This window comes from Leopardus geoffroyi, chromosome B2, assembly GCF_018350155.1.
Source record: "Leopardus geoffroyi isolate Oge1 chromosome B2, O.geoffroyi_Oge1_pat1.0, whole genome shotgun sequence".
Taxonomy (NCBI): domain Eukaryota; kingdom Metazoa; phylum Chordata; class Mammalia; order Carnivora; family Felidae; genus Leopardus; species Leopardus geoffroyi.
In genome coordinates, this window is record NC_059332.1 from 122,946,364 (window position 1) to 122,974,034 (window position 27,671).

The 27,671-nt window shown below is 39.4% G+C and overlaps 1 protein-coding gene across 4 annotated transcripts in view; it reads left to right on the forward strand.

Annotated features, from left to right (window-relative positions):
* The window catches only part of PDE7B (phosphodiesterase 7B), a 316,929-nt gene that overhangs the window by 227,539 nt on the left and 61,719 nt on the right, over positions 1 to 27,671 (forward strand). For all 4 annotated transcript variants that reach the window (XM_045499734.1, XM_045499733.1, XM_045499735.1 and 1 more), the window contains one exon: positions 10,630 to 10,713. In XM_045499734.1, coding sequence (XP_045355690.1) covers positions 10,630 to 10,713 — 84 coding nt within the window. The remainder of the gene's footprint in view (positions 1 to 10,629; positions 10,714 to 27,671) is intronic.

Below are 27,671 nucleotides of genomic sequence, written 5' to 3' on the forward strand. Positions count from 1 at the left end.
CAATTTTGTTAAAACTCCATGCTTCCCAAGAGCATTTGACTATAGCACTCTTAATTCACATGTTCAATTACATATCAGAGAGTAATGTTCCTGACTTTGAATATACTTTAACACTGACCCAGATTTATATAGTAATATCAATAATACTATTAAACAATAAAAGTATAATAATATAAAATAGAATTTACATAATGTCTTTTATATATATGTAATATTTAGCAACATCAATAATAATATTCTTAATAATAAAAGTTTATTACAAAGTAATTGACAGAGTGCTTTTATCCACATTATTTCATTTGATTTCTACCTTCTATGAAGAATACAGGGCAGATATTATTATCTTTACTTAATGGAACAAAATATTTCATAAAGCCTAGAATGGTTAAGACTTAGTAAGGTCATAGAAGTAGTAAATAGTAAATTGATTTCTTTACTCTGTAATACAGCTTTTAAACACTATATAATACCCACTCTCCCATGTACCATGGCTCTCACTTCAGATCAAGATGTGTTTGAACAGGGATCGTACCATATTAGGTAAGAGCACATGCTTTGGAGCCAGTCTTCACACTCACTGGTTTCAAATCTGCTTTCACACCCACTGGGCCATGTTATCATGGAAAAGTAATTTAATACCTCTCTGTCCTTCAGATATGCTATTGATAACAGTACTTCTCTAGGAGAGTTATTCAGAGAATTAGTGAAGTCATAAAAAGTACTTCAAACATTTCCTAGCACATACTAAATGTTCAATACATGCTAATTATTACTATAGAAATAAAAGTTACTGGCTTTAATAGCAAAATAATATCCCATAACATGGATATAATATAATCAAGTTAATCATTTTCCTATATAGTCCATGTTTGTCACCTGTTTCCCTTCTGAAAAAAAAAAAAGAACAAAAAATGAGCAATATTTGAAGATTAAAAGAATCCTAAGTGCCATGTTGAATTAGAAGTGAATTAAGAACTTCCAAATACCTCCTAGCTCTGAGCAGACTTCAGCAGTGATTATGGTGGCCTGGTGGTCCTTCTGAGGTCAGCAGACTTGGTGTGGAAGTCTCTTAAGAGCAGGCTATCTCATGGGACTTTGAGTATTTCCTGCCCGTGATCAGCAACATCTTTTCTTGCAGTATTTTGGCAGGTTTGTCCTTGTTCCCGGCCAGATTCAGGAAGTTCAGAAGCACATGAAAACAAACAATACGTTAAAACACTTCTCTCAAATTATTCAAAGTTCAAAAAAACAAGAAATTATTCAGCAGTATTGGGACTTGGCCATTATTTTATCTTATTAATTATATTTATTCTCAATTGATGTACCCATTCTTTTCTTCCCAACAAATACTTTTCTTGGCAGTGATTTACATTAAACTTTTTTCCTGAAGTATATTTAAGCATAGGTAGTGATTAGCAGGGTGTCAATGTATTTTGCAAAACTATACAGGAATTTACGTAACTTGGACTATTTTGTCCTCTGTGCAATTTTCAAATTATACTTTGTTATTAATATCATTCTTAGTGACTATTATTGTTCTTAAGATCAGCATGATTTTTTCCTAAAAATCTCTTCCCTTTATTTCAGTGATCATAGTTGGATGAATCACAAACCAACAATATAACATGCTGCTTTTCCAAATTTTACTTATCACTTAAGATCCGCCTAAATATCTGCTCCTTGATAAAAACCTTCCCAATTTCCCAACTCCACATGATGGAGTGGCTTCTATTTCTCACCATCAACACTCAACTAAATTCAATGGACTTTTTTCAATCATCATTTCACTTACTCTTTAAGCACAATTTATCTGAAAACCATTCCCTCCCTCTTGAATAACTGTTCCATGACACAACAAGCTTCTGGATTTCCTCTTACCTCCATGGCTTCCCCTTCTCCCTTATAGACTCTGCCTCTAACAAGACACTAAATGTTATAGTTGCTCAAGGTTGGATGATAAGCCCCATTCACTTCTCACTTCACTTTCTGTGCAACTTCATACATGCCTATAGTTTAATTTGACTTATACATTTATATCTCCATCCCAGACATTCCCTCTGGGTGTCAGACTCATGTGTCTAGCTGCCTACTTGACATTTTTGCTTTGAAATCTCAGTAACTCATTCAATGTGACCAAAGTTGAGCACGTGAACTTCTCTCCCCAGATCTGGTCCTTCTGGAATTCCCTTTTTCTATGATAAATACAATCAGTCATCCAGTTATGCAAGCCTATCTAGGAATTATCTTCGATACTTCCCTCTCCCTCAGTCTTCATATGCTATTCCTCACCATGTGTCAATTCTGCCTACTAAATATCTCTAAAATCTATTCACCTCTCTACCAGTACTACCACTCTATTCCAAGATACCATCTTTTCTCACCTGGACTATTACAACGATCTGTTAACTTGCCATTCTTGTCCCTCCAATCCATTCTGCATATTGTACCCGAAGTTGTTTTTTTTCAATATGTAAATCTGATAACATCATCTTTCCCTTAAACTCATCCATGGCTTCCTAATTCTCTTGGAATAAAGTCAGACTCCTCAGTCTATCCTACAAAGTCCTGACACTTACCCAACCTCATTTTATACCATACGCCACCATATCCACTTCGATCTTTTTGCTGTGATGCACTTGCTCTTATTAGGTTACCTCAGATATGCCATCTTCCTGCCATAGGACCTTTGAAAATGCATTTCTGTCTGCCTGGATTGCTGCACTCAGGGCGATCATGTAACGTGTGATCTGATCAGAATACTTCTGAGTGTGAAAGGGGCACTATTACTAATTACACCTGGCAAAACAACAGGTGTAAATAAAGATTTTTCCAGGGAAAATCAGGACATATGTTCACCTAAAATGATTTTGTGTTCATTCAACAGATCTCAGATTAAATGTCACCTCCTCAGGGAAGCTCAAAACAACCTTCCTGGCAAGGTGAAGTCCATTATAAGTTTATTAATACAATATAGGTCTCTTTTATTCCACTATCCAAAGTTGCAACTTTACATTTATGCACATAATTGTTCTTTGATGTCCCTTCCAGTAGACTAAACTCCATGAGGCCAAGACTCTTCCCAAGGTTCTATACCATTGTATTGTCTGCCAAAAACACTGTATCATAAATATCATATATATTAAATATCATTTATTGAATGAAGAGCATAAAATAATGCCTCTTTAAGAACTTCCTTTTTTCTGTGATTGGCACAACCATCCAGTTATGCAATGCAGAAATCTAGGAATTATCCTTGACACCTTCCTTTCCCTCAGCCCCAGTATTCAGTTCTTCCTCATGTCCCTTTTCTCTGTAGCCTCCTCTCTCTCCTCTTTATCCCCTTCCTCTCTCTCTCCTCCCTATCTCTCCTGCTTTGTGTGTATATGTGTGTGTGTGTGTATATATTTATGTATTTTTTTCAATGTAAAAATTATACTTAATTTAAATATACTTATCATGATATGCACTGAGTAATGTAGGCAATTGTTGAATCACTATATTTGACACCTGAAACTAATATAAAATTACATGTTAACTAAACTGAAATTAAAATTTTTTTAATTTAAAAATTATATTTAATTTAAATATTTTAAATTAAATATATTATTAAATATTTATCTTTAAATAATTATCTCTCAATTTTACCAACTGAAACATTTTATAAGATTGCTAGGAAACCACTTGAGGCCCAGAAATTTTCAAGTTACTTATCCACATAAAATCATAAAGCCTCACAATGTTTCTGAGAGAGGGATCCAAACACAAATATCCCAATGCTACTAACGGTTAGACTTCTTCTAGCATATACCATATTTGCTTATTTCTGTGACTCTCTTCTAGATGATTATCTGAGTGCCAAGATGGCATCCTATGGACCTTTATATTTCCCTTTTCCTCCCCTACATTCTAACACTTTGTATAATGTTGTGAATGAGCATTTGATGAAATGAACTGAATTGATCTGGGGTCTGCTCAGAGCCAACCTAGAGTTGGTCCCTTTACTTACTCACTTACTCAAAAGTTCTACTGACCTGCAAGATGCCTACACCTGCGGTGGGATCCATACTCCCTCTGGCCCCTGCACCACTGGGGCCTCATGGGTTCCCATGACATGGGCCACAGCATTCTTGTCATGGTGGGATTGCAATGCTCCCATGAAAAAGTACCAGGATAAACATTTGTCTTTCCCCAGGACATGGCTTTGGTACTCTTCTTTTTAACCCTAAACTACCCAGCACAGAGAAGAGAAAGAGCTCGGGAAATCAAAGGAAACCATAATAATGCCATGAGTGATTGCACTGGTCGCTGCTGTGGAGAATGGGGACGGTGGCCCTGTGCAGCAGTGGTTAGAAAGCAAGTGTTCCCGACGCCACTTGGCTTCTAATCCCAATTCAGTCACTTGTAAGCTCTTTGCGTTCCTCAGTACAAGGGGGATGAAACACACATCTCCCTCAGGCAGACTGTCATAAGGACTAAACCATCTTATACATGTAGAGTCCTTAAAACAGTTCCTGACTTAGAAATCCTCCTAAATGATAATGACTATCATAGGAGAGGGGAGGTGAGGGGGCAGAAATCTCAGAAGAACAGTAACAAAGAATAATAGTTACTATTTTTTGAGTGCCTACGATGTGCCAGGCATTATGAAGGGGTGGGGTGTGAGCAGGAGCAGAGATACCTACATTTATAACTATATAACACTTATTTAAAAACAATAAACTTTGCTTTGATGAGATTCTGGAAATGAAAAGCATTATCCCAGAAATAAGTGAATAATATGCAAGTTTACATCAGTGTTTTCATTACTTAAGGCAGACCCAGATCACATATTCCCTAAAATGACTCTGCAGATTATTCCCCTTATTCTTAATCTTTATAAGAGGACGTGTTCTTTGTGTTCTTTTAAGTTCTTTTACAGCTTCTTGGAATTCTCTTTAGGCATTTCTGCTGCTTCTTGTTCAATATCTTTTTTTTTTTATTAGACTCCTGTGTTCCTGGTGATTGTAACTTTTTTTTTCCTCGACTTTTTTTTTCTTATTTTCCCTCTGTATAATCATCGAGCTGAAGAATGTCTAGTCTGAGTTGAAACCTACCTCACTTACTTTAGAAAATAAAGGTAGTGCTATTTATACATTCACCTTTGTAACATTCAAGTCCCAAAATGCACCTCTGTCATAAAGTATTTAATAAGTCTAAGCAAAAGTTGCAAGGTAGTATATATAGTATTGTCTGGGGACTCTAACTTGGTGAAATTTCTCCTTTCTCTTGATTTTGATATAGAGACCAAGGTTTTTAAAATGAAAAAAAAAGAAAGAACTTTTTTTTTTCACATGCAAAGAAAACTTTATTTTGTTTCTTTTGCCAGAAGTGTGGTTTTGGCCAACTAACTCTGGTTTGTCTCTTTCCTACACACAAAGCCCTCTCAGCAACAGCCCAGAAATACACAATTAGTGCAACAGGTCAATAGACAAGAAGCCTCCTACTCAGCCAGATCAACACATAGCCCTTAGTAACTAGACAGGCCCAGGCTCACTCAAAAAAGTAAAGCAGAAGATTGAAGCCCCAAATGGGAAATTTGGTCTATCAGCCATCTTGGATCTCATGCAAGCTCATAGCACTCAGAACAATCATCTCTGCCTGAGTTATCTAAACTGGCTGCCTGTACTATCCCATAAATCTACGGAGTGATCAAATTGCACAACCTTCCTCCTCTTTGTTTGGCTAGATAAACATCTTAGAAGAAATAATTCACTTTGCTAATTGAGAGTAGTCATCTGAAATGTTCGAAGCCGCCAGCTGAGGCAGTGCACCCTGGCGAAAGCTCCTGTCTGAGATCTGGGGGTCTGGGTTCTGTCTGCCCTCATTTTGCAAGTTTACAGCACTGACGTGAATTAGTAGTGTCTAAAGGAGCTCAAAGCAATAACTTTCACGAGAGCTTCTTCTCCCCACCATATTTGGGCCGCTCCATGGTTGCATTTTTCTGACGCTATCACCAGCTCATCTTCCTTGTTCATAGCGACACCCCTGCTATGAATCTCTCTCCGTGTTTCCTGCAGCTGTCATCATCACCTTCTTCATTTGTCTCAGATGCCATAGGAGCACAGTAGCCACTGCTCTGTTCCTTTCCGACCCCATTTCCCCACCCTGAAGTGACCTTGACTCCACAACCGGGGCCAGAGTCTGGTTCTCGTCATGTGGCCCATGTTTCAGCCACTGTAAGTTGTCATTGCTGTCAGAGTCTCCGCCATATTTGCCAGTTACATAAGAGGCCACATAATGTCTGCTCCCTAGCGCAAGCTTTTATTAAACAGAGACAGCCCGAGAGGCCAAGTGGGCAAGAGGTCCATCCCGGAACCACGTCCCCTGGGAGGGTGAGTGGCTGTCTCCGGGTCTTGGCTCCTGGAGCCACTCAGCTCAGCTCTCTGCCTGTGTTTGTAGCCTTAAATACCCGAGGACGACATGTTATGTTTTCGGCCTGAAGGGGCAAAAGAGAAGCAGCCCTTTCAAAATAAGAATTTCCCTGCTGTTTGTTTCATTTTGGAACACAATAAGGACAGGCTGAGGACACGACTCTGAGCTGTCAACACTTCCGACCCGGCTTCCACAGCACCTTTCGCTTGCCAGAAAAAAAAAGTTGCTTAAGTGAAACAAGGGCCTAATGAATAGTCAAAATAATTGTTTAGCTTGGATATAAGGCCTTAGGTAAATAGATGATTGCCTGAGACCAGAGGCCAGAAAAAGCAGTTCAGCAGGACGCTACTTGTTCTGTTTTTCGGACATCAGCCCAGTGGCCTCTGCTCCTCCAGGGACGGTTGTTACTGAATTATTTCTCTCTTCCCACGAGCATATTGAAGCAATTTAGTATCAGAAGGGGCTAATAACAGCAGGGAGAATGAGAGAGAACTTTCTATATTGGAAATATATCCTTAAAACATGAATATTACCTTATTCTCAAATAAATTGAATGCTCAGGATGTGGACTGTTTGGTTTGTTTGTATTTACCTTTCCGTGTTGAAATTTTCTAAAATGCTTTGGTAGCCCACTTACAATTGTCCTCCCTCCTGCCTTACTCGTACTTGAACATGATTTCATCCTTTTTAAGCACTATTATTTACTACCCCTAAAAACCATCATTAGGTTTATGAGTAATCCACTTCCAAAACTATAATTGTAGTTATAGACAGAAGAAGCATTGAAAAGGAAGCTTTCAGGTACGGGTTTTGTAGTTTGTCGTTGTTGCTGTTGATTTGTTTTGTTCTGTTTGTTTATTTAAGTGTCTTTGCTATCAACTTTCTTCACTGTTTCCTTTTCCCCAAAATGGCATTACATCATGAAAATTCTATTTAATTAAGAGCTTGATTAAATTAGTTGCTAGGTAATTTCAGTTCTACTGAATAATATTTTTAATAATTGCTTTCCATCTCTTACTTGAAAATAATAGATGCCTTGTTGATCCAGAACAGGATTTGGTTGTCTTACTTGTTCGGCTCATTTCCGCTGGACTGCTATTCAAATAAACAACATCTATCTGATTGAATCTTGAACTCATCAAGGGGGTGGATTCCCCTCGTACTCAAGTTTCAGGAGTCATGATGAATATATATTTGGTTTATTGGCAAATAGCAATCAAAGCATACATTGGGCCATAAAAAAGTGAATGTTTAGCTTGTTTCTATGATTTTTTATCCTGATGATATAGGATAAAGGTTAAGAACATGGGGTTTAAGAGCCAATTTCGAATTTGAATACAAACTCCACCCTTACTAATTCTGTGAGCTTGGACAAATTATCAAACTTCCACTGGTTTCAGTTTCCTCATCTGTAAAATGGTCTAATAATAACACCTACTTCGCTGGGTTGTTGGGTAGATGATATTCAATAATACATGTAAAATGCTTAGTACCGTGTAAGGTTTCAAGAAATTCTAACCCTCATGCTATTTTCATGCACCTTATAATTTCCTCACAACAACCCTGTGAGGGAGGCGAAGCTGCTGTAATTATGCCAATTAATTTAAATATTAGAAAACTGGACCTCAAAGTGGTTATTGAGTTGCCCACAGTCACCCAAGATGGTGAAATATTGATCCTGTCAGTAACAGGAATCTCTGAATTACTCACATATTGCCTTCCCTTTACCCAGCTTGCCTTGTGATGCTATCTCCTCCATGTTTCCCTAAACCTAAAGCCCTGAATGATAATGGGCGTCCTCTGCCTTAGACTGTCAGATGGACACAAGGAATAAATTTTGACAGAAGCTTTAAAACCTCTATTGATATTATACAGAAGTTTTCTGGGAAAATGGTACCCTCTGAACTACACAGTCAGGAGGGATGCTTTGCTAATCCTGAGAAAAAAAAGTACTGGCGGACAAGTGATTTCCAATTGGTGAGCCTGAAACCCCCTAGAGAAGCCCACAGGGATGACACAACGGGTCAACAAACCTAAAGCCTAGCCGGCTTCATAGACCGAATGAATACAGGCTTATCCATGCATAAGTTTTGAAGCATATATCTATCTGATTATCATTTGGAAAATATAAATCATTTAGGCACTGCTGAATTTATTATATCATTTTGGCATGCTGTATTTTCCCAATGGCTGCTAAATTTCACCTATCGTGTGAGGGTCTGTGATTTTTTTTTAAACCATTATGTACAGACTCCTTAAGATTAGAAACCAATGTTATTGAGGAGAGAGCTCTGCCTATGAAGTTTAATAACCTAGATTTAAGGACCAGCCCTGCTAGTTATAAGTTAAAGCACCATAAACTCAGCCAGTCAGTTAAAGTCCATAGATATCTACTGAGTGCCTCTAAAGGGCCCGCCCACACCCTGAGCTGGAGCTGGGTAGGTGAACAGCAGGCCTGAACTTTCTTCCTGAGCCTCCATTTTCTCACCTATAAAGTAAGTAGAATAATAGTGGCTCTCCTCACAAGGCTATTGTGAGCATCCAATGAGATAAACAAGAAAATAAATACACTGTGATGTTTGTGAAAGTGCTTTGTGAACTCTTTAGAGTGCTGTAAACATGGAGTGTTCAAGACAAGCTGCTGAAGACAAGAAAACCCTTCAACTCTCCCTAGTGGATTTCCTATAACTGCTGGCCATCTACCCCCATGAACTTGCCAAATGCTAACAGCATTCCTTTCTTTGATCTCAGATGATATTCATATTTATAAAAATGCTTTTCCATCTCTTTCTTCCTCCTCCCCTTCTATTCCATAAATTGTAACATTCCTTAATATCAATATGGCACTGTAATATCAGATTATACAAAGCATTAAATAAGGCACCAATATAAAATTCAAAGTACAGAATAACCCAGAGGCTCACAGCTTGCAGTTTGTAAGCCCAAACATACACAACGCCCATCTGTAAGGGATAGTTTAAACATTGCCAATGGCACTGGTTACAGCTGAAGGGGATCTCACTCAGACCCTGGTTAACTCCAGGGAGTAGGAATGGAGGAGAGATGACTGTCCCTTTTCTCTACTCATAGGCTAAGGCCTCACTGCCACCTCATGTCTGGGAAAAAGTGGTTTATGGGAGGGGACCCATTACTCGTGGAATTGAAACTTTCCCTGATTCAGTTCTTCCAGAAATATAGAAGATCTCATGTATTTTTCTCTCTCCTCTAATTCCATATTTTATGTGCTAATTTGTACATTTTGTCTTTATATTTATTCTTGTCAACAGAAGACATTCACTTAGAGTCTGCTAAGTGCCATACAATACACAAAGCACTATGGAAAAATGCAAAACACATAATTAATATGCATGATCCTTTGCAGGAGTTTAGAAAGAAGTAAACCCAGCATTTATTGCAAGGCAGCAAGTGTTATTTTAGATTCTTCAACCCATGACACTGTGAACCACTGAGGTTTAGAGAAATAAATTTCCCAAGATCATACAGGTAGCAAGTGTCTGAGCTGAGATTGTCCTAGGTCTATTTCATCTTAAAGTACATGCTCTTTCCATTCTATTTCATTCCCTCCCTTGATCGGGAAGGCAGAAGACACAGCAAAAAGGAACGTGAATGCAGACATTAAAGAAAACCTGCAAATGAATAAGTTCTACAAGCTCCACTGACTATTTCGTGTACAAGGGTGGCAAGTGTCTGAAGTACCTGGAGCTGGGCTGGCCTTCATGAAACAAATTCTAAAGCAGATCAATGATAAAGCCTGGGCAACAGGGCAGTGGACACTAGTCAGAGAACAATTGTGCTGGAACCAAGAGAAATAACACTGGGCAGTTAAACATTCTAACAAGAATAAAAGCTTTAATCCCAGAGCATCATTTGTTCTCCCAGATTCAGATGCCCCCTCTTTGTGGCCCTCAGACTATGGAAATCTTGTAAATTACTAAAATTTTCACAGATCCATCTTCCAGGCAAATCTAAAAGACAGCAGAGTGCTTCCTCAGTTATTAGAGTACTGCTAAGTTCATTACACTTAACATTCATTAAATATCCCCTCTCACATAGCTCTCTCTTAAGCAAGGTAAGTGGAAATCATTTTCCTCCTGACATTTGGTTCCAGTGACATAAGTGAGTAAGAGGATTTACAGAGGAAAAGTGAATACACTTGGCAATGTTTTCAAACATTTGTTTGGATTTTCTGTTTTTTAGGAGATGTACGACTAAGGGGTCAGACGGGGGTTCCTGCTGAACGCCGCGGCTCCTACCCATTCATTGACTTCCGCCTACTTAACAGTGAGTAATCAAGTGTACCTGGAAAGGAACAAACGTTTTCTTAAAAAAAAAAAAAAAAAAAAAAATCTCACTTCCCTCTGAACTTCAAAACCCTCAGAGGTCTGCCTTCCTTCCTCCATGTCTCCCCTCCCAAATGGAACTTAACCCTTTGTCTTTAGATTTCCTCCCTAGTGAAGTGATTCTGGCACTGCCCTACCTCCCAGAGCTTTAGTGAGAATCAAATGAGATCATTTCAGCTTTCAGAATGTAAGTCTTAAAAACCGTGAAGCCCTATACAGGGAAACGTATTCCTTTCATCATCCAGCACATTCTTTCCACCTTCATCCAGAACTAGACCAGATGAGATTCTATTTTATTGTTAAAACCCCACAGGGAAACCTACTCACATATGGCCCTTAGTAACTATCCATTGTCTAATTCTCCCTTCTTTGTCTCAAGTCTCTGAGATCTGTTCTTGCATTCCTCATAAAGCTCTACACCATGGCTGAGCCCTTGTAGTGTGCACTTGCTGCTTCTTCCATTAGAACTACCTCGGAAAGTCATTTCTTTCTATCTTTCCCCTTCATATATTACTCCTTATTTGGAGTTTTGCTCAACCTCTGGTTCATAATTCTGTTAATTTCAAATTCCTCTGGAAACCCAAACCAGTGACCAGTCACCCTGCCTGATAGCATGCCTTCTATTGCAATCATCCTGCACTTTGGACTTGGGGGTGGGGGTGGTGGGGGGAGAAACTGGATAAATTTCACAGTTTGCTCCAAGGTTTTCAGTGTTTGGTTCTCATACCACTTCCCATCGATAAATTTCAAAGTTCTGGGTTGCACCCACAGAGTATTACTTTCCTTTGGCATAAACAAGTTCAGCAGAAAGGTAATTTGATTTACCTCGACCCCTAAAAATTACTAGGAGAAGTCAAAACTTGCTATCCTTGGATCCTCAAAAGGTCAGTAGTGAATAGAGATGCTTGTATTTCTCCTAGCTTATTAAACTTCCATAGCAATGTGAAATATCCATTTTCTCAGCTCTTTCTGGGACACAGAGACTTGGAGTAACCTTTCCATACTAGAGATAACCTCCCCAACCCAGCCCCCCCAAAAAATGCATTTTCGAAGACACAGTTGATTTGCTAACCCAATGTAATATTGGATACAGACTATGGGGAGCTCAAATGGTATCTCAGCTTTTCTTATGACCCTGATTAGGCTGGTCCAGCTACTCATGGAAGTTACCCCTTTTGACAATATCTAGATTGTACTGACTTTCAGTTCCCAGGCATATGGTTCCACCAAGCAAGATGGGGATGAGCAGAGGGTCCAGTTAATTCACTGTTTCAAAGAGATCAGGACTCTCCAATGGCTTCACATACGAAGTGTGAGATGGAGAAAATAACCAAAAAAGTCTCTTTCAATATTAGATGAGATGTTATGTCATGTTTTCGAATATAAGGCATGAGCAAATTAGGAAAAATAGGAGATACTTCTCTTTATAATAATTCCAAGGTTCCAAATGATATAATCTGTTTCTAAATTATCCCAATGTTAATAAGCAACATCAGCTAAGAGCAGTTGTCTTTGCAAGTGGGATTAAGGAATAATTTCCCTATATACATCATAGGTCCTTGCAACACTTGGATTTGGGTTTTTTTTTTATAATCTGTTTTACTTTCAGAACGTTAAAAAAACTGAAAAAATGTATAAAAATTTTAAACAGAAAACCAATGCAGATAATATTTCACTACTATATTATTCACTATATAACAAATCACATAGAAGCAGGTACCATCCTGTCATCCCTCTTCTGAAGGTCCTCCAGAAACTTCCTAGTGTCTGGACTGACCCCCAGCCTCCTTCCCCTGGCCTGGGATGCTATCTTCCCTCCACCCCCATTTCACCCCGTATGTTGCTCAGGACCCTCCACACATTAAGTGATAGTGTTGGCCATCCATTCTGAAATTCCCTTTCTCCTCTGCTCAGCACTGCACTCTGGATAACTCCTTCACTCATGTCTCTTTAGCAATAAAACATGCTAAGGCAATATCAACTTACCTTCATTGTATTTTGCTTTCTAGTGGACTCACTTTTTTTTTCCTAGATGTGTAGAACAGTTCCCTAAACAGACTACAAGATCCTGAATATCTGTCCAACTAGATCAAAGGATCCCCTCAAAAAGACTGTATTAAATAATTATAAATGTCAGTCATCCCCTATATTTTTCTCGACAGCTCAGATAGGACTGAAGCCCTCTGAGATTCTTCCTTATTTGTGGTACTGTCTATTCCATTGTCAAATGCCTGGCATACCCAGTTACTGAGTTGAAAATTGAATCAATAACATTACTGCAGTCATTCTCCACAATTTCGTACTTCAGTCGGCAATTAAAGTAACTTGTCGCCAGGTAGAACCAGGTATGTTCTATCTGTGTTATGTACAGTCACGTAAGATGTAATACACATGTCATACCTCCTACTACTTTATATAGAGCCTGTTTAGATCTCTTTAATGTCATTCATGTTCCTATTGGGGTTTGCCTGCCTGAGTTGTTAGTGTGTGCTTTCTGCCTAGAGGGAAACATTTTAAATATACTTCTATAAAAAATTTAAAAATAAACCCCAAAGATACATTTTGGGACCTTTTGCCAAAACTCTTATTTTTACCAACTGATTCCAATTCTACACAGTAAGTACAAGACTAGTTTAAAGTGATTTTTTTTTGTATCATTTACCTTAATTTTGAGTCATTTTTTTTCCAAGTACAGGCAGAGACCAAAGATTATTTTCCTCAGATGCTTGCAGTTTTGCTCTCTCTCCCAAGGTAGAACCTACTCTTGGACTTGCTTAAAAAGACAATTTATAGGAAAAACCAAAGCACCATAACCTCTATACCCTGTGTCTCATCCCTACAGCCTTTCTTCTAAAATGCTTAGTGAAACCCACATGGCTGCCACCCCCTGTCCAGAGTGTCCCTGGGGGTTACCTTCTACCACTCTCTTCGACATATGTCTTGAATGGCTGGAACATGTGTAACAAAAATGTACATTACTAGTAAGGCCCATTGCACTTCTCCACTGGCCCCATCAGGCACAGCCCCAACCTGCCATAGCAGAACAGAAAACATCAGAATTAATATCTAAAATAACTTTCCTGGGGGCACCCCGGTGGCTCAGTTGGTTAAGCATCCACTCTTGATTTCAGCTCAGGTCATGATCTCATAGGATTGAGCCCGGTTCATGGGATCAAGCCTGGCATGGGGCTCTGGGCTAACAGCACAAAGCCTGCTTGGGACTCTCTCTCTCCCTCTCTCTGCCCCTCCCCAACTCAAGCTCACTTTCTCTCTCTCTCTGTCTCTCTCTCTCTCAAAATAAATAAATAAACTTAAAAAAATAAAATAGCATAACATAAATAAAATAACTTTCCTTTTTTCAGAATAAAGTTTACAGATATTAAAACAGTTAACCAGAATGAGACTGGGCCAATGACAACCAATGCAGTAAACCTGTGCTCCCGTCCATGCCTATTTTGTGACAGATAGATATAGAGATAGAGATAGATAGATAGATAGATAGATAGATATGATGTTTATTTATTTTTGAGAGAGAGAGAGAGAGAGAGAGAGAGAGAGAGAGAGAGACAGAGCACAAGTGGGAGAGAGGTAGAGAGAGAGGGAAGCAGGCTCCAGGCTCTCAGCTGTCAGCACAGAGACCGACACAGGGCTCCAACTTATGGACCTCAAGATCATGACCTGAGCCAAAGTTAGATGCTTAACCAACTGGGCCACCCATAAGCCCCCATGCCTGTTTTGTAAATAAGATTTTATTGGAACATAGCCATGCTCATTCATTTATATATCATTGACAGCTACTTTTATCCACAGAGACCACATGGCCCACAAAGCCAAAAATATTTACTATATGGCCCTTTACAGAAAAAATTTACTAACTCTTAAATTAGATTTTTAAACAAAATTGAAAGGGTTTATGACATCTCCATAGGTGCATTCAGCCTGGTCTGTTTTCCTTTGTTCATGTCATTTTTTTCTTTTCAATCCCCAGTGCCATCAGTTTACTTTCAAGGATGGATTCACATTGGCTTAATTTACATGCGACAGAAATATAAACAGAGAACTTGCTGGTTCAGCATTTAAATTCCATAATTATAATTTCTATCTGCACAAACATTCTTCTGTAAGAGGTGCCCATTTCCCATATTTTTTGAAGACATGGGACTACCACACCTATAAACTTGTCTACATCCTACATTCTACATATAAGATGACAAAATACACCTAGTTTGCCTGGCATAGTCAAATTTGTACCTGTTTTCCAGGCATACTTATTAATAATGCCATTTCCCACTCCCTAAGTATTCTGGTTTAGACGACAAATTACAAAGTCAATGGATTTTATAGTTTTTCTACAAAAAAAAAAAGTTACTTCAAGACAACACCTCTTAAATGTCACTTTCAATCCAGGAATAAAGATCAGAAAATCCTCCTCATAAGAGATACAGGCAGATCCATGCATGTCTTGATTGAGAATAGGTAAGATAAAGTTACCTGTTGACAGACAGTATTATTTACTATTTATATTTTATACAATTTAGAAAACAGGCATTTATATGAACTTTGAGAAGTTTCTCTGGATAAGTAGCCGAAAAACGTGGCTTCATTGCATAGGCCACAGGAATCATAGACCTTTAAAGAAGATTATCTTTACACCTAAGCATGGGAGGTGGGGGTGGGCAGAAGAGAGTGAGAGGAAAGGGTGACGATTATTTTTATTCTACCTGAGATACTAAAACAGAGACCTGAAAGAGAGGGCCGGAAGAATGGGAAAGCCATGGTTTGATTATCCCAATGCCAATTTCCTATAGATTTATGTCATTTACTAACTCTGTGTGGAGGGAAACAAGAGAAGAGAAAATGGAGAGAGGAGTGTTCAGAGAAACGTGTGGCCTCAGAGGCGAATGTCGCAGAAGCAATCACAATTTTCTGCAGAACAGGTGGTTACAGCTCCCCTTGTACATCTCTGTCTCCTGGTTTAATATAATCAGTAGGCTGAGTAGATAATGACTAGGTGGAGATGTTCCCATGGCAACCATTTCAGAGCAACACAATGTGATTTCCACACTCGCTCAGCAAAGGAAGTGACATACAAAGCAAACATTCCCAGTGACTGTGGAGCTTGAAGGAATAAGGCAGCTTTAGCTGCAAGTTTCAGGGCAGCAAATTCAGCTGCCACAGAGAGCCTGGAGCCCCAGACGAGCCACAGGTCTTTGCAGTAGTAGGTTAATTGGCTATTTGGCTTTTCCTGTTGGTTAATTTGCTAATCTTGATCTTTAAAGTTCTATTCCTCCAGATCCGCCTCTCCAGGCGGGGCCATTATCGCTGCACAAGCATGAGGTAATTTTAGCAGAGCTACAAAAAGATTTTCCTTTACTCATTACTTTTGATCGAACTAATAAATACTATATATTTATGATATATAAATATATAATATACATAATATATACATATATAATGATATATATATATATATATATATATCTTTTTATGGAGAACAAGTGACCCAGAGACTCAAATACTTTTTTTAAAAGCTGCCATCTAAAACGTTACACTATGCAAAAATATAAAGTACATTCACAGAAGAGCTGTCAACCACAAGCCACCCAGCATGTTACAAACCATCTAGTGCTTAAGTGATGTCCCCATCTTAAAGAGGGACAATTTGCTTATAAACTCAGTTTTCTAAGAAAGAATTCCTAGTGGATGGTGATAGCCTTTTAGTAATCTTCTTAAAGGTGATTCTTAATGTTACCTGTGAGAACCACATAAATGTAAAGAACCTAAATTAAAATGTTACAGGGTGAGGTGTTTAAGGGCACAAACTTGCAACTCGTCGATAAATAAGTCCTGGAAATCTCATGTACAACACAGTGATTACAGGCAACTGTATTATCAACTTCAGAGTTGTTAAGACACTACATCCTAATTATTCTCACCATGAAAATTAAATGATAATTATATGACCTAATAGAGATGTTAGCTAACACAGTAGTAATCATATTGCAATATATAAATGTATCAAATCAAACACCTTGTACACTTAAGCTTACACAATGTTACATGCCAATTAAATTTCAATAAAAAAAGAAAAAAGGAAAGAGAAAATGAAATACAAAATACACTTTAAAAAATGTTATGGGTGATTTAAAAGAAATCATATTGAGAAGATGATTTCCCATTCTCCCAAAATTCAGGCCCGCAGCCCCATGGCCCACAATAGAGAACAGAGATGTGAGCTGGGACTAGCTTAGACTTCTCCTGAGTGCCAGGTAACACTCCACAACTTCAAAGTTCAACATTTGTCTTCCTCTAGAAGAAAGACAAGACGTTGATTGTGGTTGCGGCTCCTTTCTGACTCACCTGGATCGTACTCCATGCCCCAAGCTCCCCAGCATTTCACATACAGAAGTACCAGACCAACAGGATAGTTAGCCACTGAAATGACTGCATTGCAGAAGACAAAATTGATGTTGCCCTCACTGTTTCACCCATTCCCTGTCACTATTCACCAGTGACCATCGATGGAGCACCTCCTAGGGTAGACCGTGAGCCAGGTCCTGGAGATATAAAGATAAAATGAGACAGAGCCCCTGTCTCTGCGAACTTTATAGAGACGTAAGCCTGTACATTTTGATGTGATAGGATACATTTAATAACACATGCATGTATAATAAAAGCATACATAAAATGAGAAACATGTATGCGTATACAGGATTCAGAGGAAAGCAGGATTAACTTCGGGGAAGTTGGGGATGGGAGCAATTAACTCAGTCTTGGGAAATTATAGAAGGCGGTCTGAAGGAATGAAAACATGAACAGGACTAAAGCAACAATGAAGTGAGGAGGGCTGCACACTTTTAGAGCCATTCTGGAATGTGCTTCAAGACCTAAGGAACCAAGAAAGAGTCGTCCACAACTCTACTCAACTAGATATAAATTTTATTGGAAGATGAGGTATTCAAGTAGAAGCTGAAGAAGTCAGGAGAGATCACTCAATATATCTGACTCTCTGGGGAAAACCATAATGAAAAAGAAACAGTTTTCACCTTCTTTTTTTTTTAAGTTTATTTATTTATTTTGAGAGAGAGGGTGCATGAGCAGAGGAGGGGCAGAGAGAGAGGAAGAGAGAGAGAATCCCAAGCAGGCTCTGCACTGTCAGCACGGAGCCCAATGCAGGGCTCGAACTCACAAACCACGAGATCATGACCTGAGCCAAAACCAAGAGTTGGCCGCCGAAATGACTGAGCCACCCAGGCACCCCAACAGTTTTCACCTTCTAAAGCTAGGACTGAAAACAGCCATTGCCTTTTGTTAACCTGGCTGACACTGTTTAATCGATTCATTATTTTTTAGATGAGCGATAAAAAGTAGAAAATTGAATCAGGGAGCTCAGGGAGGCCAGTATTCCCTCTGGGTTGCCATTCATTCATTCAATAAATAGACTATCCACTGTCTGCCAAGCAGGCCATGAGGCCAAGGTGCGCTGAGCCACACCAGTAACCCCGGGGCTGGGATAGCTCTTGTCCCAGACAGCAATGAGACTGGAGTCTGCCAGAGACACCAAATACTAATACCTCAACAATTCCTTTCAGGTCAACAAGGACTGGGGTAGCAGGGGGCACCTACCACATCCTATACCTCGGCTGGGGATTCTGACTGCTCAAAAGGAAACTTTTAGAGATTCCTTTACCCTCGAAGACCTAACAATCTCATTACACAGGCAAGACAAACACACATTAAACCAAGGACCTTACAAGAGCATAAATGGTCTAGTTTTAAAATAACTGACAAAAACAATAAATCAGAGACCAAAGAAGGCAGAGATTACTGAAGTGCTCTGAGCAGGAAAAGAAGGCTTTATGGTCTTGTGCTGAATTCTGAAAGATAAGATAGAGTGTTGTCTTGTGAAGGAATTGCCTAAAAGTGAGACTGAGCTGACATATGGGAGACATTAAGTCATTAAGTAGGAGAAGGTCCAGAAAGTAGTAAAGTATGTTGACTAGAGAGAAAACGAAAGGCTTGGAATGCCAAGATAAAGAACTTGAACTTGACTCATTAAACAAAGAGGGTCACTAGAGAATTTTGAGAAAAACATAGATGCCATAAAATAGTGCTTAAGAAAATTAACTAACACTCATATGTAGGAGGGGCAGACTCACTAAATCAAGAGAAACGTGATCAGGCAGCAGACTACAATGGAAGTAGAAAGAAAGTATAAATCCAGAGATGATGTGGAGAAAAGGAGATAAAACTTGATACTGAATGCTGGGAGATCCTGGGGTTGTTCTGGCCATCTGAAGAATTGGAGATGAGATCAACAGTGAAGAAAGTTGGAGGGTGAGTTAGGGAAAGATAGTGAGCTCAGGGATAGGTTTTTTGCAGAAGTCAAGTCCAAGAGAGAGCTGTTAATAAGGGAGCACAGTACAGGTCAGAAAGGCCTGTTTTGGAAATTCCATTGTATTCCTTGGGTATTACAATCGTCCATGAGTCATATGGCCAGAACAGGTATCTTTGTTCAAGGGTCAACAACAGCTACTTTGTTCAAGGGTTCCTATGATTCTAGTTTATAATAAGCTTGATTTAGCAAACCATAAGATTATCGATAATAAAACCCACAAGGACGTCTCACCAGCAATTTATTTTCCTCTGTGAGAAACTATGTAAACATGATTCAGACACCATCCTACCCCACATCATGGATTCTGTTATGGTACAAACGTGTTTGCTTATGTCAGAGCCCAGCAGGTTTGTTAACTCCCTGGAATGTAGCACAGAGAAATGGCCATTTTCTACTGCAGCACTTCCTTGAGTAAAACCTTGATCCACTCAGAGTATTTCTGGTATAGTGGGTTCTTTGGATTTCTGGAGACAGAAAATAGGGAAGCAGGAGTAAATTAAGTTTCTTTTGACTGAAGTTATCCTATGAGTCACTGAGCCAGAATGAGTTGTTTGTTAAATAAAATTAAATTCAGTCTCCTACCCAGAAGGAAGCACAGCCTACCTCTTGTGACTTCATTAATAAATAAAAGGAGGGGTTATGCCCTCTCATTTCTATCGTACCTTTAAAGTTTGAGAAGATTTAAATGACTTGCCATAGTCCATATTTAACTCTACATATTAAAAAATAGAGTGTACCACCCTTAGAATCTTTTTGTGTTTCCAACTTGAGATCACTGGGTTAATACAAGATCAAGAAGATCATTTTCTCTCTAACTAGCAAACCACATTGCCTTGGGGCACCTGGGTGGTTTATCACTCATAAGTAACCTAAGAGAGGGCAGTAGAACCAGTGCCAAAGGAAAGTGGCAGCATTTACCAAGAAAAGTCCCCAAGGAAGATGGTGGTGGCCACTGCACCCAACCACAGCCACCACAAGAGCTTTAAGATAGGAAGTGCTTAATCCCAGATACAGGACCCATGAGACCAGGTGGAGAGCCTTCTTAGGCAAGGCCCCCAAGGCTATAGGTCTCCAAAGGCCTGGAAGCCCAGGAGGGCAGCTGCAAACACCAGAAACAGCAGAGGTCCTTCTCACCCAACCTGGTCCACCATGATGGCCCCACCCAGAGCCCCATGCACACTGCATTCCCCCTGCTAAGTGCACACCCTAACCCCAGTTAATGGAGGACGTTGGCAGAAAGACAAAGAGCTTTGAAGTCAGACCTGGATTTGAATCCTACTTCTTTTGTGAGTGTGGGAAAAATGCACACACTGCTTACAGTTCACATTTATGGAAGGAGATTGTAACACCAGCCTCACTAGAGAGGTAAATGAGATCAGTGTGTCCAGCAGTCCATCTTGCTTGTAATAAGTCCTCAGTAGATGTAGTTGAACTTTGGATGTACCTTCCTCCTCTAGTGAGTACACCCCTCCCCAGCCACCTCTTCTCCTAAGAAGTATTTATTCACCCCTCTCCCACCATTATGACCTTTGTGAAACCTGCTTCAACCTTCCCAGAGGACTAATTACTCAGTCCCTCCTCTGTGCTCCCACCTCATCTCCAAGAAAGCATCCATCACACTGTAACTGAAAACTCATTGAACTTGAGTCTCTGGAGAGTATATTACAAAACTTCCTGAGGCTACTTGATGTAGCAAGCCTGGCTCTGGACCTTTCTGTGAGTATTAGGGAACCACTGACATAGGTCAATTATGTCATACACATATTATATCAAACAATAATAACAATAATAGCTAATATGTGTGGAGCTCTTAGGTTCCAGATACTGCTTTGCACATGGTGATGCATCTAATCCCACAAGATCCCTATGAAGCAGGGACTACTATTTAAGATGAGGAAAATGAGGCCCAAAGAAAAGAAATAACTCACCTAAAAAATAATTTGCAAGCCGGGGCACCTGGGTGGCTCAGTTGGTTAAGTGACCGACTTCGGCCTCAGGTCATGATCTCACAGTTTGTGAGTTTGAGCCCCGCATCAGGCTCTGTGCTAACAGCCCAGAGCCTAGAGCCTGCCTTGGACTCTGTGTCTCCCTCTCTCTCTGCTCCTCCTCCACTCATGCTCTCTCTCGCTCTCTCTCAAAAATGAATAAACATTTTAAAAACTTTTTAAATAAAAAAAAGAAAGAACTTGTAAGCCAAAATTCACACCCCAAAAAATCCAATACCAGAAGAGCACAAGCTCTTAACCATGTGGACTATAATTCATCTTTATATATGAATTTTAATGTTTAAAGGCAATACATGTATGCAAGATATTCCTTTTATGTGTCATATATATAATTACTCATATTAAATGTTTTCCTTATATTATAACAGTTATTTTCTTTTTTTATAGTACATTGAGACTCTCCTTTTTGGCATAAAAATGCTTCAATATCATTGAACAAATATTTCTATAACCTAATGAGAAAAGATATAATCATACATGTAACTAATTTCAACTATGTATTCCAACTGCTCTGGTAGAAGGTGCCAAGTGACAAATTACTCATTTTATCACCCGACCTTGTATTCTTTGGTAAGAAAGAGAAGGGTGTGGTGATGACAATGGAGGACACTTGTCAGCTGTCCCCAAAGAAGAAGGAAATGGAATCGCTATTGTGACAAAGTCAGATTTGAGACTGCCACCGGTTACTTTAATTTCTCTCAAGGGGGAGTTGGTTATTTCCTGTCACGCAAACTGTGCATCATCAAAAGAAAGTTTCTCAAAACGTCTATAATACATTAAGTAAAAAGAAGCAGGGTACTGTAGATCTTAAACAAAGATCTCAGCTACATTTTTTTTAAAGCACCAAAATTTTAACAAGTATTGTTTCTAGATGAATATTATTTCCTTCTTCCTGTCTTCCTGTTTTTCTATCTTTTTTTTACCATGAGCAAGTATTCCTCTTATCATCAGAATGAATGGGATTTTATGAAAAAGAAAAAGCAATGTCAATCTGAAATAGAATTTTTTTTCTAAATAAAGTAATATTAAGATGTAGAAAATGAAGGGGCGCCTGGGTGGCTCAGTCGGTTAAGTGACGGACTGTTTGTTGCGGCTTAGGTCATGATCTCACGGCTCCTGAGACTGAGCCCGCGTTGGGCTCTGTGCTAACAGAACAGAGCCTGCTTGGGATTCTCTGTCTCCCTCTCTCTCTGCCCCTTGCACTCTCTCTCTCTCTCTCAAAATAAATAAATAGACAAAAAAACATGTAGATGATGAAGCTATAGCCATAGGCCAGAAAACATTATATTACTTCCACCTTAGAAAAATAACTGAAAATTATGAAGTTAGGTATTTATCAAAGCTATGTATGGTACTTCACAATAATGGCTTGTCACTAAAACTGAAATTTATTCCACAGAGCATGAAATCAAAGTTCTAATTCACGTTTAAACAGCACTTTACATTTGACAAAACGTTCAAATGAAGTCACCCAAGAATTCTTTTAGCCCAGTTTCTCAGTTTTACAAGCAAAAACAAAAAACAAAACTGAAAACAAAACAAAAAAGAAAACAGCGACGCTGCAAGGTAACTCGCTGCAAGGTGATGACAGAGTTAAGATCTGGGATTCAGGTCTTTTAACATTCTGTTTTTCCATTCAACCACAGGCCTTCCTTATTTAAATTTACCTTAAATATATTTTTTTAAAAAAATTTACCACTTGCAATGAAAGAAAAGACAAACCAAGGGTTTCCCCTGAAAGTGGTGTGGGAGCTAGCTCCAGAACAGTTGCCTGGAGTTAGACTCTGGCAGCAGGGGCTTCCAGACCTCTCTGTCCTCCAGCTTCCTGGGCTGGGAGAGAAGGATTGAAGAATACGTACCTCACAGGGCTATCATGAGAAGTACTGAGTAAGTGTGCCTGAAGTGCTAGCACAGTGCCCATCACAGTATAAATTCTCAATAAATGTGGACTGTTGTTAGTTCTGGTATTGGCATTTCCATTTCTCTATGACCATATGTAGAAGTACTTGGAAGAGTATGAAATACGTAACAGTGCAATGCACTTGACTTATGTTGAGGAAGAGCATGATTTATTCCCCTTTTCAGTTTCCCGTTCTTCAACTTACTCATTCTTTCAACACATCTTTATTGAGCCCCCTCTACATTACCAGACACATCTCTTTCCAAAGTATGATTGTAAATAAAGTGGTAGAGAGAAAACAGTAGCTAGAAATCTAGAGTAGGGAAGGCTTTTGTGGTTTATTTTTTTGCAAGACATTTAAGCGCGCTGAAATTATGGTGAGAAAGATCTAGTTGAGAAAGAGAAATGGGATATATAGGACAGAAAAGTCATAACTAAAAGTAAGGTGTCCTGAAAAGGTGGGAGGGGGACTGGCCTTAGAAAAGGAAGCAGCTCTTGTAATAGAACAGGCAGAAAGAAGAAAAGAATGGCTGCAGAGTAGGAAGTTTTGTAGGTTTTGTATCAGAGAAGGAAGGAATTTCCTGCCTAATGACTCTAGTTTCTCTGTGAAGTAGGACACAAGATGGGGAGTCAAAGAGACAGGGCAATGGACAACCCTCTGATGGTCATGTAACTGTCACCCAGAGTGCTAGTTCTGTGCTCCACCTGGCCACCAGTACTCATCATCAGAAGTACCACAGCTGTGGTACCACCAAAAGAGAAATTCCCGCAACAACATGGTGGCCTAGCCCCACCTTGGTTGGCTAAGCATATGCCATTGCTTTCTCTTTTTCTCACAGTGTGGGCCATTATAGAAGAGCCCATCGCGATTCCTGCTCTACTCCACACCCTCACGTCCCCCTGAGATACAAAACTGCAAAACAAAGAGATAACCTCATGTTGGAGACTCTTCTCTCCTGTGCTTATTTGTGCCACGTGGGTAATATAATCTGTAAGGAATGTTTATCCACGAACACAAGTTTTACCTGTGTCTTTCAGTGGCTCTGTCCTGCGCACCCACCCCACTACCATCCAGAGGCAGCAATTCATTGCATGAAGACAGTTGTGGCTGTAGCTGTGGCTTTTCTAGGCAGAGGCTGGGCCGTGTTCCCTTCTTGCCCTTCTTTCCCCATTGGCTCAGGTTCCCACGGCAATGGACAGACTTTTAGCACCTTTTTTCCCAAGTTGCCAAGAAATTAGTCAAGTAGGACGTACTTACCTTAGCATAATTATAAGCCCCATACCCCCCTTCCCTCGTTCACTCACTATTTTTTGACAATCCTTGCCATGTGAGGAAGGAAAATCTCCCACCTCTTTTCTTATTCTTTTCTCATTCTTTCATTTTTGTGCCTTACCACATTAGCTCTATTTTCTATTTTGGAGACAATTCTGGTAAAGACCAGAAAGCTAAAAATCTGTCCCAAAAATCTCCTTGGAAGACCTGGAACAAATCTCTTCTTCTGTAAAGAAGAAAATATAAATTAGATCAAACAATTCTATTTATTGAGCAACTACCGTGTGCCAGGCTATGAGTATAAGAGATACAGGATGAAAAAATATGTATCTTGAGAAATACTTGTACACAACTCAGATAAACACCAGATCAATTGACAGGTACCAAGGAAATTCCAATGAAAAGATGACTGGAGATTCTAGGGAAAGACCTCATGAAGAGATTGACGTTGACACTTGGACAATGATTGGATTTTTGTAAGTGGAGTTTTTTTTAAGTGCATTCAAAATAAAGATCAGGGGTGGGACAATGCTGAGTTTATTCAAAGGGTGAGTGCCCTTAGGTCCTAGAGTGAACTCTTAGTGGTGAAGGGAGGGAGTAGCAGGGTTGGAGGGAAAACAATAAGAATTGATGTTAAAACTGGTCTGAGGGACACCTGCATGGCTCAGTTGGTTAAGCATCGGACTTCAGCTCAGGTCATGATCTCACGATTCATGAGTTTGAGCCCCACGTCAGGCTGCCAGTGCAGACCTGCTCTGGATCCCCTGTTCCCCTCTCTCTCTGCTCCTTCCTGACTCATTCTCTCTCTCTCTCTCTCTCTCTCTCTCTCTCTCTCTCTCTCTCTCTCATAAATAAACATTAAAAACAATTTTTAAACTAGTCTGAAACTTTTACTGCATGATAAGGATTGGTTAGAACAAGAACAGAGACCATCTCAAATAGGAATTTGTCATTTACTCTGTAAAAAATAAAGTGGAGAATCACTGAAGGCTTTTGAGTAAAGAAAAACACGTTTTCTCTCCCTTGTATCTTGCCTAGCAAGTGGTTGCTTCTTGCTAATATTAAAACAAAAACATGACCAGTTATTCCTGGGTATACAGTGAAAATGCACTCTTGGGACACCTGGGTGGCTCAGTCAGTTAAGTGTCTGACTTCAGCTCAGGTTACTATCTCACGGTTCATGGTTTCGAGCCCCATATCAGGCTCTCTGCTGTCAGCATGGAGCCGTCTTCAGATCCTCTGTCTCTTTCTCTGCCCCTCCTCCCCCCTCATTCTCTCTCAAAAATAAATATTAAAAAAAGGGGGGCGCCTGGGTGGCTCAGTCTGTTGGGCGCCTGACTTCGGCTCAGGTCATGATCTCACACCTCGTGAGTTCGAGCCCCGTGTTGGGCTCTGTGCTGATAGCTCAGAGCCTGGAGCCTACCTCAGATTCTGTGTCCCCCTCTCTCTCTCTCCGCCCCTCCCTTGCTTGTTCTTTCTCTCTCTCTCAAAAATAAACATTAAAAAAATATTTTTAAAAAAGAAAGAAAAAGAAATGAATTCTCTATCACATCACCACCTTTAACCCAACCTCCTATACCTTAGATCAAAACTTCTTTTCAACATGCTTCACAAAAACAACATGTACTGGTCCCAGGGCTTAACTCTGTGTCAAATTTGTTAAATGGAAAGTCCCGGATCTCAAGCCACTCTCAGTACAAAATCTGTAATTGTAACCGTAAAATTAGCTAATGTTTATTGAAAGTGTTCTATGTGCCATGCCGTATATATAAAACCTTGTTTATGGTCTATACACTAAGGCTACTGGGACACCCTTTTGCATTTGTCTACTCGCCGAGTGAGTATTTACGGAGAACCTACTGTGTGCCAGATACCGTTCTAATGGCTTAGCTCCCACAGTGGAAAAGAAACAAAGTTCCTTCTTTCAAAGGACCTCTTTTCGTTAAGTGTTTCCTCTGTCACACTCATCCCTCTTGATTATAGCAATAATTATTCTTTAAGGGGTAATATTAGGTTCCCAAAGTGTCAACAGTACTCTTGATGCCAAAGTGTCTCAATACCTATGTAAAAAGTCACAGGCAAATAAATTATAACACCTCAGAGGGACATCTCTTAAAAGATGAGAGTTGATTCATATATCGAAAGGTGAGCATTTTCTAGTCAATCAGATGTTCTCTTAGTTCAGAATTGCCAAATATGGGTAGCCTGTTTTGAAAGAATCATAATATAACCAAAAACTCCTAACATGAAAGCTATCTGAGGGCACAACTTAGTTTTTCTTCAGTGACTCATGACTTCTCAGAATCTTACAATTCTTCAGAGTCAATTATTTTAAGTGGCAGTTATTAACTGGAACTTCAAAGCAATCTTTGTGAAGAGTTTAACATTCTTATTTTTAAAATTCCCATTAGCTGAACCTGCAAATGCCAGTCGTGCCTCCAGAGATTTTGAAAATAATATAAAGCACTGGGGTTTTATTTCAGCTGTTTGGAAATGACTAACAGGGTAATACGATGGATGAATTTCATCAAACATTAATAGCGGGATAAGAAACACCCACTATATGGAAATTAATAATAAGACATGTCACCATAGTCTCATGACAGGAATGTTCTCTTGGAGTATTTTGAGCGGTGTAATGGCTCTCACCACCGGTATCTTTTAAGTGTCTTAAACAGAGAAGATTTAAGAGAAGGAAACACTTATGCTCCTTTAAATGATAGGAAGCACTGGTAACCATTAACCGATGATATTAATGGCATAAAGAATAGAAACGGGCGACTTGAGGTGACTTAGGGAAAATTTAAATTATGTATGAAGAATGAAAACTTGGGCTTAAGTATTAAGAAATTCTAAATTCCATTCCTTAAATTGTGGAGTGGAATTTTAAATGAGGCTGAAAAATATGTGCGAAGTATCAACAAAATAGTATACTGTTAGAAAAGCTATACAAACAAAAAAAAACATTAAAATAACTTTGGTAGAAAAAATGAAAAGCCAAATGACAGTATCATGTGTGCACATCCTCTGATGCCAAGCTCAGACTGTCTGACTGATTTGGAGTTTATCACTATCATTTGGATGTTGTATCACTATCTATTATCTTGTTGGAACTAATGGAAATTAAATTTACTTTTATTTTTTTATAATTTTTAAGTTTATTTATTTAGAGAGAGAGAGAGAGAGAGAGAGAGAGAGAGAGACTGCATGCACACAGGAGGGACGGGGGGGGGGGGGGGGGGAGAGAGAATCCCAAGCGGACTCTGTCAGCGAGGAGGAAGAGCTTGATTCAGGGCTCGAACTCACGAACCGTGAGATCATG